The sequence below is a fragment of the Corvus moneduloides genome, chromosome 16, assembly GCF_009650955.1.
Source record: "Corvus moneduloides isolate bCorMon1 chromosome 16, bCorMon1.pri, whole genome shotgun sequence".
In the NCBI taxonomy this organism is placed as follows: domain Eukaryota; kingdom Metazoa; phylum Chordata; class Aves; order Passeriformes; family Corvidae; genus Corvus; species Corvus moneduloides.
The window spans coordinates 7,621,998-7,637,533 of record NC_045491.1 but is presented as its reverse complement, the minus strand read 5'-3'; the positions used below and the strand labels follow the sequence as shown (position 1 = coordinate 7,637,533).

The 15,536-nt window shown below is 44.8% G+C and overlaps 1 protein-coding gene across 5 annotated transcripts in view; it reads right to left on the bottom strand.

The window, feature by feature from the left end:
• Positions 1–3,594: 3,594 nt before the first annotated feature.
• The window catches only part of USP22 (ubiquitin specific peptidase 22), a 96,520-nt gene continuing 84,578 nt past the window's right edge, over positions 3,595–15,536 (bottom strand). For 3 of the 5 annotated variants that reach the window (XM_032126071.1, XM_032126074.1, XM_032126075.1), the window contains exons 9-14: positions 14,445–14,603; positions 12,238–12,364; positions 10,220–10,311; positions 8,728–8,790; positions 6,686–6,835; positions 3,877–4,779 (exon numbers count right to left, since the gene is read on the bottom strand). In XM_032126071.1, the coding sequence (XP_031981962.1) occupies positions 4,737–4,779; positions 6,686–6,835; positions 8,728–8,790; positions 10,220–10,311; positions 12,238–12,364; positions 14,445–14,603 (634 nt within the window). In that variant the 3' untranslated portion in view covers positions 3,877–4,736. Of the gene's footprint in view, positions 4,780–6,685; positions 6,836–8,727; positions 8,791–10,219; positions 10,312–12,237; positions 12,365–14,444; positions 14,604–15,536 lie in introns of all 5 variants that reach the window. The other 2 variants (XM_032126076.1, XM_032126072.1) reach the window with 2 other exon arrangements.

The window sequence follows — 15,536 nt, the reverse complement described above, 5'->3', positions numbered from 1 at the left end:
TTGGGTTGGAAGTGATCTCAAAAAATCATCACATTCCAATCCCCTGCCATGGGCAGGGACACCTTCCACTGGACCAGGTTGCTCCAAGCCCCGTCCAGCCTGGCCTTGGACACTTCCAGGGATGGGCAGCCACAGCTTCTCTGGGCACCCTGTGCCAGGGCCTCCCCACCCTCACAGGGATGAATTTCTTCCCAATATCCCATCTAACCCTGCCCTCTGGCAGTGTGAAGCCATTCCCCCTTGTCCTGTTACCCTAGGCCCTTATCCAAAGTCCCTCTCCTGCTCTCCTGGAGCCCCTTTAGGCCCTGGAAGGGGCTCTGAGGTCTCCCTGGAGCTTTCTCTTCTCCAGGTGAACAGCCCCAGCTCTCCCAGCCTGGCTCCATGGCACAGGGGCTCCAGCCCTCGGAGCAGCTCTGTGGACTCTCTCTGCAGTTCCACATCGGGCTCCAGCACTGGAATCTGTGCTCCAGGTGAAAGGTTCTGCACTTACCTTGGGGCAGCACCAGCACATCCTCCGCTAGCACCAGGGCTGGGAATGCCCTCAGCTCTGTGCCCCCCCTGCCCAAGTGCTTCCCAGCGACGACAGGCACTTCAGGAGCAGGAAAACCCTCAGCAGCAGCCAGTGCCTCACCAGGCTGCTGCTTTCCAGCAGGGAGCTCCCGGGGACACGTGGATCCAGTCCAGCTCTGGTGCCCTACAGACCTTCAAGTGTCACCTCCAGGAACCTCCTGCCATGGTATTTGTAGAGAGATTCAGAACCTTATTTAAGAACAGGACAGAATTAACTGAACACATGCCACCAGTTTTGCAATTAGGGCATCTCTGGAGGATCAAGAGGCATCAATTATTCAAATAGAAGGACTTTAGGGCCATGTCTGCTGCCAGTGAGAGCAGGAGCTCACCCCGTGTGGCACCACCGTGTGCCCCAGCTGGCCCAGGAGCACTCACCTTCTCACACCTAGGCAAAGCCAGGGTTGGGACAGGGCTGTTCCTCCTGTCACCACGTGGTGTCTCAAAAATTGGGGAAAGCACTCATCAGAAGCCAAATCCTTCCCTCCAGGCCCAATACACAAGAGGGGAGCATCCCTCACCCTCCCCTCCTTGTGGGAATGTAACTACAGTTAGTGGCAGAGAAAAGGTAACACAGAGCAACTCGAACAAATCAGCAGGAAAATAACAAACACCCTTAGCTGGAGGACCAAGAGGAATCAATGGATTTGGTATCACATTTTACATCCACTGGCCAGCCAATATCAGAGGGACACTCTATGTACAGGACACAAGCAATTCCAGATGGGACGAATCAAACCATGTGGAATTAAGGGCACTGATTCTGAGCAAGAGCCCACACCCAAGGTTTAACCAATTCTCATATTTCTGCTTTTTGCATCAGGCACCAGCATCAGGCAAAGCTTTATCTCTACTCGAGGGGCAAAGGGACATGAAAATGTAGCTAAAACCACTTTCTGGCTATTTTTGTGTCCCCTGTAGAGCCGTGTTCACTGCTGGCAGGTAACAGAACACACCCCACTGTGAGCCTACATCGCTCCACCGGTCTTTGTTTCCAGTCATTTCTGCAAATGCCTCCTCCCAACAGATCCAGCTGTGCTGATAGAAAATGTACCTCAAAATAAACAAGTCAAGCCCAAACTGCTCCCTGGGATGAGGAGCTGTCACCGGTGGAGGAGGCAGCCTGTCACTGCTGACTGTCAGCACATCAGGGAGGCTTCGCTTCACCCGCCCTTCGGGTGTTCCGTGGCCGGCGTTTTCCTACAGGCGATGTCGATGGAGTTCCACGGAGAAACCTCCCGGTTCTGCCGGGAATTATTCAGTGCCTGAGCTGCCTGGCTGCTGCTGAAGAGATGGAGAGGGAGAGAAGGCTGTGTTTAAGAACAAGCAGCGTAAGGGGTAGCGCTGCTCATACGCCAGCAGCTGCTCTTCCATTTTTATAGGAAGAGGGAAAATGCTGTCCTCTCCTCTCGGAACCGGCATGGACTTACTAGTGCTGAAAATAGAACCTGGTGTGATTCGGGCAGGGACACGGGAGGGGTGGGATGGCAAGCGGGAGGGAGGGGGGAAGAAAAGAATAATAGAGCTTTTAATACCCCAGGAATTCTGCTTTTGAAACCAGAAAGAGAGCCCTGAAAGCTCCCCCCGACAACCATCTGCGCCGGTGCAGCCGCACAGAGCAGAGCCCTCTCCACCAGATGGGCGGGGAGGAAAAATTAAGGGTGATTTATACGGCTGCCCTCGTCTCTAAACAATTTGTTCCTGAAGGCTTAACAAAGCCGGCTGCAGCAGCTCCGCCGGCTGAGCGTGTGCTGTGGAAAACAGAATTCATTAAAAGGGCAGCCAAAGGCTCAGACCTCGGCGCCACAAAGCGAAGGCACCGCCGGAGTCATCCTCATCCTCGGCGGCCGCCCGCCGCGCGGTGGCACTCCTCATCCAAGCGGGAATGCCAATGCAGCAGCGCTGGGAATGGCGAGAGGCTGGGAGCTGCCTCCCTCCGCAAGCCTGCTGCATTATTAAAAGGTAGCAGAAAGCGTCGCACGGCATCCGCACGGTCCCGTGCTCGGCTCGGGGGGAAGGAGGGGCCCCTCTCCTCTCCTGCGGGAGCGCCAGGCAGCCGCAGCTCCCCAGCCGCGCTCCACTGCAGGCAGGAATGCTCAGGTTAAACCGGGCGGCACCAAGTACAAATGGAAATTACCCCAGCGCGACGTGTTACACAGGCACGGAACGCGATGGCCTCGGCAGCACCGGGGCACCCCCACACCACACCCAACCTCCTGGGCCTGATTCAAGGTGCTTCAACTTGTCCTTTCTTCCTCCCTGCCCTGTCACAGCAACCTCTTGATGTACAAAACCTCCTCGGACTCTTCCAGTCTGTGTGCAAATCAAGAATTCCACCGTCTTTCTGTTCAGGTGCTCTTGTAAGATGCTCATTTAAAAACCAAACATACTCAATTTCCTTATTTTCCTATTTTTCTGTTTATCAGACTGTGTCTCAGGTAGGTCAGAAACCTGTACCTCATTCCTAAAGGATTAGATCCCTCCCTGCTTTTCCACACTGGCAAAGCCAAGGAATGGCTGCCTGGGGATTTGTGCAGAGGTTACAAATCAGAGAAGCTGTGGCTGCCCCATCCCTGAAGTATCCAAGGCCAGGTTGGACAGGGCTTGGAGCAACCTGGGATAGTGGAAAGTCTCCCTGCCCACGGCAGGGGGTGGAATGAGATGATCCTGAAAGTCCAACCCAAACCATTCTGTGACTTTGGGTCTGACACCAATTTACACAGTGCCCAACTGACACTTTGCCCTCTCCACAAGGGAGATGAAGCTATTTTTGCTCTTCCAGCTCTGTTCTGAAGGCTTTCTCTCCCAGGCTGCTATTCCACCCCCAGCCCAAGCTCCTGAGAGTGAGATCCAGCACGAGCAGCTCCTGCTGGTACCTTGACACAGTGATGGAGGGGGAGGAAAGGCCCCAGAGCTGCAAGCTGAGAACACCAACACACAGGCTGTGCCTCTGCAAGAGGAGAAGAGCACGTGAAGAGTTAATCCATGTGGGAGGATACAAGGAACCAATACCAGCCTAGCACATACCAGGAAAATGTGTTGTTTACTTAGAGCACTGCAGAAGGGCTCAATAGCAGCAGATCCATCGCTCAAAGCTGCCCCAGCAGCGACCGTTCCCAACAGATGGTACATTTTTCACCACTGAGGTTCTCTCAAGTGTCAGATATATATAAATCCACCTTTGGAAGGCAGCAGAGGAAAAAAACAAACCAAAACAGCAACAACAAAACAAGCGCTTTTGAGAAATTCAAACTTATTCACAAGATTTAAAAAAAAAAAACAAACCAAAAAGAACCAAGACCACTCTTACAGTATAAACACGCCAATTCATTCATTTTTACTGATGGTTGCATTTATGAATTTCATTCTTGTGAAAAAAGGGAATAAAAGGAAAAAAATTAAGAAAATAGCTATTTATAGAAAACAAAACAAAAAGGGCTCAAACAACAGAATCTGTGCTGATGCTTTCGATGAGCAGTCCGATGGCATTGAACATTACCTGTGCAAGCAGGCATGCTTGAAAACCTGTCTGAGTACTGCAGCTTCAGTTCCACAATCCAGGATTTCTTTTACGGTTGTTGGAAACAAAAGAGCCTAATAGTTTCATACTGTATTTATTTAATAACTAAAATTCACAAATAAAAAGATACTTGCAAAGTCCTTTAGTTGTCTCATCCCCTCCTCCTCCACTCTACTGCTTTCAGACCCATATGCATAAAAAAATGGGTTTGGATTTTTAATTTTAACTGTTATATGATTGGTCGTTGGAGCTGAAGCACCAAATGGAGAAGATGCTTTATGGAGATGAGGGTAGAACCCTTTGCCTTCCCACACACATTTTGGAGGAACACAGGAGATGTACCAGTGCCCGGACTCCTCTGCTCCCATTTCCCCCACCCAGAGCATTCCTTTCATGTTATATTTCCTCTGTTAAGTGACTGACTGCAGCCTCTTTTCCCCCTTTCTGTCCTCGTGGGACCGCACACACGTCGGACATTGTTCATTTCTCACTCTCCAGGCTGTGAGTCAGTGTCAAGTAGGTCCTGTTACAGCTCAGTGCGAGTTGGTTTGTAATGGGTCTTTTCATTTCAGGTAGGTTTGTGTGTCGATTCAGAAGGCTTGCGCTGTTTCTTCCTTGTTTATATCTGACAAGCTGCTGGGTAAGGCTATTCATACTCCAGGAACTGTTTGTGATAGAACAGCAAATATCTGGAAGAGAGCAGAGGGACAGTGTCAGCTCTGTGCTGGAGCAGATAAATTTCCATTGAGGTAACCATAAAACACGAGGGCTGTTAATTTTGGTTTTCTTTTCAACTTGAGGTGATTCCAGGGACACTAACCAGGGATGAGAAGGACAGAAGCCAGATAACATAATTTTACCAGCAACTCAGGGAACTGAACAGCTGTGTATCAAAGAGGAGTTCCATGGATGCCCCATCCCTGGAGGACAGGGCTTGGAGCAACCTGGGATAGTGAAAGGTGTCCCTGCCCATGGCAGGGGGTTGGAGTGAGATGAGATTTAAGGTCTCTTCTTAGCCAGGCCATTCTATGATTCTATGAAAGAGTCAAACCTTGAAAAATCTACTCAGGACCTGAAAACCCTGGCAGATTGGACTGTGTTGGTGCCCAGACAGGCAACAACCATTTAACACTAATGTGACACAAAATAAAGGTGCTTTAAGATGCAACTGTTGCTTCAGTGTCACATTTCCAGAGATCAGAGCAGGATTATTACAAATTGCCTCCCATTTACTGGTATGGAAGCAGAATGAAGCAGCAGCCATGTGGGTGAACACTCATGTCCCAGTCAAGTATCTGATGTCTCAATCTGTACTCAAATCTGGTGTTTTAAAGGATGAAATTCTTCCTGTCCCTAATTACTGTGTGTGTAGTGATACAGAAGGGAGCCCAGCCCCTCAGCAGTCACACAGAAGAAGGGGACTGATCTCTACACAACCCTGTTCCCACACTGATGCAGCCACTGGTGAGTCCTCAGAGCACTTCTGAGGCATTCCAACTGTTGTAATTCCATCCAAGCACTATGGATTCCCTCACATGACGCAGAGCTACTGTGTAAGCCTTTATCTGAACCAGGGAAATGCATCAAAGCTCAAACCAGCCTCTATGGGCAATAGTTGTGTCATACATCCTCTCCTCCTTGCCTCCGGCAGCTTCTTCCATGGACATAACCCCACCTGAGCAGAGCCACTTGTTACTGAATTACAACAAACTCATTTCTCTGCTCACCTCAAAGCAGAAACTCCCTGTCAAGTCACTTAACACTAAAATTCAGGTATTACAGATCTCTGGTTTTACTTCCCGACTGAAGTTTGAAAAAAGAAAAAAAGGGAAAATCTATTAAAAAAATTACAACCTGAACATTGTGCCTGCAGCAATCCTTGAAAATGTCATGAATAATTAAAACAAGAACGGTAAAGGCTTATCTCTGCAGTACCAAGTCCATAATTGAAAATGCAAAATGAAGACTTCAGATTTTAAGTTGCTTTTCTCTTGGAACATACACCAGTCCCCAGTGCTTCCCTTGATAAATACTGCTTTGTGCTCCCAAAAGTTGTGGAATACAAATATCTGAAGCCATAATGTCAATTTGAGATTAATTTAAAGCCATGAGCTAAGAAACAGCTCATGTTCTCTACCTGCCTCCCATAGAGCTTTGCCATTCTGGGTCACAGCACTTCCTTAATGGCTTTTCTTCAAATCTTTTAAACTCACAATAATCCAAAAGTTCTGCAGGCACAGACTGGATTGTGTCATTGGGATAAGCACTGCTCCTGCACTGAGTGATCACATCACATCACTTTGGTTTTCAGAATCCCTTCCATTAGCAAGAGTTTGGACATGAGCACCAGTTCCAGACTCTGCAGAGTCACCTGATGTCCCCCATCCTTCCCCTTCCCTCAGCAAATCCAGGGTTATAAAGCAATTATGTATAAATGTAATTGTGCAGTCTCAACGCTGAAGCACTGAGCATTACAGGGGATATTCAAGAGAGAAATTATCCTTCTCTGTTATTACAAGGGGTTTTTTTAAAGTAAGAAAAACCCAACAAAGGTCAAAGTTTCCCTTCCTTTCCCCTTCCCAGGTGACCACTTACCCTTCACTGTCTAGCACATCCTTAATGCTTGCCTTGGTGATAATGGCATCATCACACTTGAACCACTGGTCCTTGTGCTGCCGGATGAAGCTGGTATAGTGCCCACTCTCCAAGGTTCCCTGGTGATTAACTACTGCAAACAAGGAATACCTGGGACAGAAAACAGATCATTAATACGTGCATCAAAAGGGGGAAAACAACAGACATTTCAGGCAGGCAGAAGCTTTTGCTCATGAACAGACACAGCAACGGTAAAGGATCTGATCCGTCAGTAAAACACCAGCTTTAACACTAGCTGGGAAGAGGGTGGCCTTGCCCTCCTCTTTCCTTTCTTTCCCTTTCCCAGGGAAAAAAAACCCAAACATTTTTATTTTCCTGTCTTGCTATTTCTGCAATTCTCCAGTCTGGTGACCATTGTCAACTTTACCAATACTGGTTACCAAATTTTCTTCTAGAATAGATCAATATTGGTGCATTCCTGAAGAGGACCACTGACTATCCAGTCTGACCTTTTACTTCCCTGATTTAATCTAGTGAACCAGAAAAAATGCATTTGAGGTATGGAGAAGGAGATAATCTTAGATATTTCTAATGATAAACTTCTGAACTAATTAACTGTCCTTAATCTGCAAACCCTGTACTTATTTTGAAATACTGAATATATTCAGCCTCAACTTCCAGCTCTCAGATGCTGCTGTGCATTTGCCTGAAAACTTGCAGGCACACCAATGTTCCAAAAAAGACACTGATAATCAAGTTGCTCTCATTTTCTTGTTCCTTTTCTTCTTTTAAAAATGCAAGACTGAAGTCTTTGGTTCTTTTGTTCTAAGGTAAGATTTTGTTTCCAGTCTTTTAAATAGACTAGTGGCTCTTTCTCAAGTATTTTCCACTCTCTTTAACTCTTTCATAAAATGCTGCCCTCACACTGTGTGTGTGATACAAGCACAGCTACACAATGGTAAAATAATCTCTCTAATCTCACTTGATACTGTCCTACTCGTGTTCAAAATTCACAGAACTCTTTTGACACAGCAGTGCCGCAACAAGGCACCGATTCACTGACTGCCTACAGAGGCATTGACTGAGAGCCACCCTCTCTAGGGGAGTCCTTGAGTCCAACTAGGATGGACAGCACCCTTCAGTGCAGCTAGAGCATTCTGACATTGCCCCAGCTGTTTCCTGGCACCCAGATCACTGAGGAGTCCAGATGTCTCTGCTCTCATTGCCTAAATCTGCTTCATTTTTAACAACTTCTCCAACTTAAGGCATGTGCAAACCTTAAGAGTGATCAGCTGTGTTACTTTCAGACCTTTTCTAACACTACTGAACACCCCATACCTAATGATTCAAGCTGTAGGCCCACAGAACACCTGCCTGGTACCTGCCTGGATGACACCTGCACTTACACCTGGTTAGTTTGGTTTTACATTTTTTGTATGATTCCAGTTTCTTACTGAAACTTTTAGTGGCAAATGAAGTGCCTTGAATTTAAATACACAACAGCAGCAATGATAACTGAAGAGGTAAGGTTTGTATGACCATTTTATTCCCAGAGCAATGGATATTGGTTTCAATTACACCCATTTTACATTCTTGATCAAGTCCCACACCAATCCATCATTTATTCTGACTGGAATCAATACCTGACCAATACACCCCAGGATTACTGGGATCATCTACTCCTGACTTTGAGTGTCCGTGTTCTATTAACTTTCTTTGGTCCTCTGGAACTCCCTTTGCCATTGCAATAGGAAGAGGATTATTTAAAGGAAACACCCATCCCTTCTAATAAATACTGTGACCACAGCATTTACTTTTGCCCACTGACCATTTGCTGGGGGTATCACCCTCAGCTCTGGAAGGAGCCACAGCCCCACTGAAGGGCAGGAACTGCAGTGAGTGAGGCTTTATTTTGCAACATTTCAGACTTACTGTGCTGTCAGATATGGTAATGCACTGGCACTGCAGGATTTAAAGCAACACCATCTCCTTCTAGAAGGCAACTACCTTTCACAACAGGAGTCATGGAATGTACCACTTACTTATTATCATTGTTTAGACTATCCGTCGGCTGCTGGTACTGCCCGTTCATTCTGCTCTCTTTACTGCAACACACATACACACAAAAATCCAGTCACTTAAAGCAGTGGCTTCCCAAACCCAGGAAATTGGTCTGACATGACACACAGCCTGTTTGCTGAATCCAGGTCCTTATTCCAGCTGAGCAGCAAAGGGCTGATTGCGATGCTAAAGATGCTTTACTTGCTCTCACAGCAGTGCTACATCACAAACACCATTTCTCCTCCTGGTCAAGGCTTCAGTGCTGCAAATACACATCTGTTTACATCAAATGTTTTATCCAAAAAGCTTAAAAACAGGTTAAGGAAAGATTTGTATTCGAAACCCGGGAAATTATCTAATTACATCAATCCTTTATCTTGTGATGGGTCAATCATCCCGGCTCTGACTTGTAAATTCATTTTATGTTTTGACAGCAGCAATAGGATTATGCTGTTGATTTCTTAGCTGGTAAAATTCAGACTACTGAGTTATGCCTGCTGATTATCCCATCTCTATTGCATTATGCTGGATACCTTTCATCATCAGAGCCTGTTCTGTCCAGGGAGAATTCACCACAGAAGAACAAGGAAGTCTCAGAATCTCCAGAATATATTGGAATAAACCATATATTCTTAATATAACAGTATTTAACAGAGCTTCAGGGCTCTCCTTTCTCTCTTGGTAGAAGCATCTACTTTCTTCCCTCGGAAATGAGGAGTGCAGGCAAAGCATGAAATTATAAGTAAAATTTCAGCATCAAATAGAGTCCCCTGTTAAGAGATACCATGGTTTGGGGCTTTCTGCACTGCTTCAGATATAAATTAAATCTGAATATCCTCTTGCATATTTACATGGAATATCTGACAAATACTTTTTAATTAAGCTGATTAAATTCCTTTCATGAAAGTGTATTTATATAAATGCCATGTCTTCCACAAACCTGGGAGGTGGGAGAAGTCTTGCTGTTTTATTTTAATCTGGACTATGTTTTTGCTTCTTGCAGCATTCTCTAAACAGAAGGTGCAGGTACTAAACAAACCCCCCAGATTTGCATATGTGCAGGGATAAAGAGGAAGGATTTTTATAACTTCAGGAACACTGAGTTAGGGATTAGGTTGGCTCTATTCTGGCCAACTGCACAGGATGGCAGGTGGGTGGGCACTGAGGGGATGGGACCAAAGCAGGGATCTGGGTCTATGAATTTAACAGGAAACCAGAAACACAACACACATTAATTAAAACCCCCCACCACACTGTTTAAAAATAAATTCTTTTTTGGCACATGAGACTGAACAGCTTATCTAAAAATGGGTTTAGACAAGCTACACCTTCCACAGAGAAGCTCATGGCAGAAGTACCACCACAGACACTGTTCTGTACCCTCAAGGATGCTCCTTGTTTCGTGCTGCACATGTATGAACTGGTAACCAGTTCTGCCCAGGTCTGTGGGGGGGCTCTGGACTTGGTACCCACCTGGAAGCCATGAAAGGTGTCATGTCCAGCTCCAGTGGAAACGAGACATACGTAGTGATCTTCCGCCTCAGTTTGGCTGAGTGTTCAAACCGCTGCAGGCAAAGAGCAAGAGGTTTATTCTTCAGAAAAAGGTTAAGTTTTATGTCTTTTTATAAATGTCCTAAGCTTAGAAACAGTAACATGAAAGCACATTAGCAGTCACTATGCAGGGACAGCTCCAGATTTTTCCTACCAGCTCTCTGGGAATGCCCATGTAAATAACAACACTTTTCTACCAGCAAAATAAACCACCATTTGGGGACTCAATGTTAATACAGTATTAATTAGATTATTTACCTTGATATCTATGCATACAAACTTATTCCCACCTGACACCAAAGAAAAACTGTATTAAACAGGGAGAGCACACACAGCTTTACCCGAAGCAGTGTTCATTTGCACTAGGGCTGTTCAAACCCATGGCTGCTGCCTACCCCAGCTCACAGAACTGGTGGTAACAGGAGCTTGCCTTCAGATTGACACACTGAATCCACCCATCCAATCATCTCAAGTGACAGGAATCAAGCCTACATAGGAATACCCATTCAAATTAAGGCAAAAAATGGAAAATGCTAACAAAAAAAGCCTTGTCCCTCAGCCAAAAGGGGCCTGCAATACCCACCATCCTCTCCTCGTCTCCTTCACTGAACATTAAATGGAAACAGGAACAAATACCAGAAAGAGATGAATGAGTTTCTATTTAAAGGCAGCTTTCAATTTCAGAAATTCTGCTCTATTTACACTTCAAGTTAATTATTTTCCAATTGTGATGCTGTAACAATTCCCTAGCAACAGATCCAGATGTGAAAAGCTGAGACTTCTGTAATTCTTATCTTTTGTGTTTCTCTCTTGCTTTAACACATGAAATGAAATTTGCATTTTGCATAGACATGACAGCACAATCACTTAGGACAAGTAATTTATTTTCCAGAAGATCTTCAGTCATTTAGGATAACACAAATCCTGAACTAAGTATAGGAAAAGAGTAGAGAACATTCACCTTGACTTGCTCAAAGAGCAGAATCATGAAGGTGTGTCTTGTTAACTACTCTATAGCAACAAAAACAAAAGCCCAAAACTGCCTCCAAAAGCCAAGCACTCCTGAAACCTCAATTCAGTGATGCAAGAATGTCCTTCAGAAGATTCGAAACTGCCAAATTAAAACAACAGAACCGTGCTTTTACCCCGTCCAGTCAGGCTATAACACCTTTGGCATGTGACATTGCACATCCTCACAGTTAATGCTCAAGATGCAGCTGAAGATGATGGTGTATGGGGATGAACACCTGAAGGCATGACTGTCCCAAAGGCTGGGAAGGCCTGTGAATTAGAAGGGGAAGTCTTTCCACCTGTAACACCTTTTTCTAGGATGTGGCATGGCTTTCCAAGGACCCTTTGCCTCTTCACACAGAATGACCTTCACCTGCTGTGACAGCTGCCCACTTTACATCACATTTCAGACAGAAATTGTACGGGACTTAACTACCCAAGGGCCCCAACTGTGACATTATCTGCCATGATTTCACGTGACATCTGCTTTGGAGATGTTTAAAATGTTTAAAACCTCACTGCAGTCGGGAAGATACAGTAATGTTTCTCCACTGATATCAGAACTTTTCCACGCTTTTCCTTCAATACAGTGGCATTCTTTCAGTAGAAGTGTAAAAATTGTACCATGCAGGATGAGGGAGTGTTACTGGAGATTGGTTTCTGTGCTGGTTCAGGTTCTGGACCAGCCCTCCATCCTGTCTCTAGATTCAAGTTGGTCAAGTTCCCCCAGACACACTGCAAAGCTACCTCAGAGATAATGTAACACTATCTTAACAGAAAATCTAGCTGGGCAAGGCAAGCTATTTTTTATATTAGTTTATATCAGAAAAGTTTAGTCAGTGAAAGCCAGAAGACATGTCCAGGAATTCAGCTCATCCCCTCAGAGAGGAAACCACATCCTCTGCTCTGCTGGCCCCCCTTGAACTTACTTTGAGATGAAAACAGGCCACAATGGGTAACTTCTTCATAGTGAGTTGTTTGGTAGATTCTTGGTAGCTATGGCAACCACTACATTTGATTTTGGCACTGCTTCCTAGATGTTCTGGCCTTGTAAACCTAAAAAAATATTGAAAAGCAAAGGAATGCACAAAACAATCAGATGATTTTTGATGCCTGCTGAAAATGCTTTTACTTGTGGATCACTGGCACCACAAGAGACAAGAGTCACTGGGTTTTAAGAAATTTTGGAAAAACCTACAATAAAACCATAATAATGTAAAGTGCTATGGCTCAGATATCCAAATCTGACATTGATCACTGCTCTTAACTTGCACTGAAGTGAATCAGCAGCTGAGCTCAGTGTTAGTTCATCTCCTACAGCAGAACAGCTCATTTTCCTACAGAAAACAAAGAAAGATCTTTTGTTTTCGATCCCAAAAACATTGATATGGAAGACACTCTTCTGGCAACACACTATTCTACCTTGTAGCCCTCCAGGGCTGGGATCAAAGCTCTGAGATGGAAAGGCCTGTAAACACAAAATTCTTTCTAAAATACACATTCCCTTCTAAAAAACCTTTGCTGACAACTAGAAAAATCTCTCTGAAAATTTTCAGACAGAACTGCTCAAAGGAGCCATGGGAAGAGACCATTAGGGAACAGGGAAGTGCTCACAGAAAATGGACTGCCTCGATGCTCTCACTACGAACTAAAGCAAAATCCCTCTTTTCCAGAAACTCAGCACAGAAAGGCCAGGACCCTGGACTGCTCAGTCCTTTCTTCCAAGTTTAGACTTCCATAGGGCAATCAACCATTTCCCCAGAGGCTGCCTTGCAACCAGGATTTTTGAGATGAAATATTTTGAAATATGGTTAAAAATTTTTCATTAATGCACACGAAGAACGTGAGGGCAACACGGTGTCAGCTCATCCTTCACCCTCCTTCTGACTGTGGCCAAAGCAGCCTCCAGCACTAAATGACATCACAGCCTCTTGTTTAATTAAGATTTCCTTTACCTGGCCTATGTGTCATCACCCTCTGGTTTGGTTTTAATGTTTTAAAACATTGCTTTATGTTTGTTTACCCTTAAGTCTCTAAAAAGGCTTATAAACTTGTTTTGATTGTTTGGAATGCCCTTATCTTTCCATTTTTGTGTCACATTCCTGTTCAATCCTTCCTTCTTCAGGTCAAATTCAGCTGCATGGCCACACTGACATGAACTTACACACCTTCCTTCTTCCTAACCTTTGGATAAAAACACAGACCCATCCTCTTTATCCATTAGAGTTCAACTTCTTTCCAAAGTCCATATTAAAAGTATCTCTGAACCTGGATGCTTCTCCTTCCCTATCATCACCTTTGATTCTACAAATGTCTATGTTGAAGAACATCACCAAAATTCGACTGGTTTTGCCTCTTGGTGCATTCCTGCATTAGCAATTTTTCATTTGTGGTAATTCCCTCATTTCCTTAAAATTATTGATCTTAACAGCGTCAAGAAGATTAGAAATCAGATGTTAGAGACTATGAATTTTTATTTCAGGAAGATTAGCTTTGCCCCAGGCTCCAGGTAATCTCTTCCTCAGGCAAATATCTGCATTTGCCACAAGAGAATGACTTTAAGATCTGCTGAAAGATCCAAGTGAACTGTACAGAAAGCCATAACCTTCTCCCCAGGTACCTGTTTCCAAGATGCCCAAGTTTCAAGCTCAGAATTACCTTTTCTTTTTGAAAGCTCCATTCCTTCAATCCTTAATGGCATCTCTGCAACTCATCTGGCAGTAGCTGACTCTCAGTTTTGCTTAGAGCAAAATCTGATTCCTACTTGGTGTTAGAATTTAGATAAATATTAAATGCAATGTAAACTCTTTTCATGTGCTTCCTCAGCCACCAGAACCAAGAACATGGAGACAGACATTAGTGATTTTGATCATGTAAAACCACGTTGCCTGGCAGCAGCCAATGCAAAATTTGTTTTCTTCTTGCATCATGTGGCAACTGGCTTTGAGTGCTTAGTGTTGCTCTGAGCCTTTTTACTTTCTCACATACAAACAACTAAAATATGTGTAAAAATGATGTTTGGGGACAGAGCTGTGACAAAGCATCACTTAATCCCAGTGGTCAGAGCCACCTGGAGAAGGGGATGAAGCCAAACTCCTTTTCTCCAAGCCCAAGCTGTGTTTGTGCCAGGCCATACCTTCGCAAGCAGTCTGTGAGGGTGGTGGTGCCTGACACGTGGCTTTCCCCATTCACGACACTGCCATCGCTGCCCGGACTCAGCGGCCAGAACGGGGTGGAAGAGCCTGGCAGATCCAAACTGATGTCCCAGAACGGGTCTATCGTCGTGGAAACGCCACTGTGGAAAAGAGAATGGTTTCACACACCTTTAAAGGAAGCCAAATGAACAGCTGCTCCCTTGCTTTGGGGTGCACTCCAGGTACTTAATTTTAAGGACTTTGGGATCTCCATCACCCCTAGAGGGCACTCAGAGATGACAGAAAATAGAGCTGCTCAGAGTGTTTTCCCACAGTTGATCGTTTTCCTGGTATTTAAGAGCTGTATGTTTGGGGAAATGTACGTGATGTGTGAAATGCAAAATGTAAGTATTTAAGACACTTCCCCACTCACTGGAGCCCTGAGACTTAAAGCAGAGCTGCTCTGAGACAGAAGCACTACTAACCAGTATAAACCAGTCAACATCTGTGATACCTATGTGCCATCCAACTAGTTTAGAAGCTGGTCTTGTCTGCTCAAGACATGGAAGATGGTGCTTAAGGCTACCTCAAAAAAGAGAAAGCTTTTTAAATACTTTTGCTGTCCAGCAGTGCACTGAATTCAGCTTTGCAGTTCCTCTCTGCGTCTCCTACAGCCTTTGGAATATGACAGGCCAAAGAATAACTGCACCAAGGAGTAGCTCTTGTTCTCCATCAGAGTTCTCTAAAGACAGCTGAAGACAAGCCAAGAGCCAGACTGAGGAAAAAGCTGCTCAAAATTTTAACTGCTATTGACTCAAATCTTTTCTTCCAGCATCCACATTTTTAAGAGAACTTCAGGGGTCTAAGCTCCCTGTTAGGCTTATTTTTTGAGTTCTCTTTTCCCCTAAAATTCCTGTCTTTCACTCTGCAATCTCATTAAGCCTTCAATATTCTGCCTTTATCCCCTGGTTCATTTGTGCAAAAGTTACCAGTTTTTAGAAGAAAACTTCTTTTGTCAAAGTTTCATCAATGTTAATATTGTGTCATAACAAATCAGGCTTTGCATTATCACATAAGGATTCTGTGGCTCTACC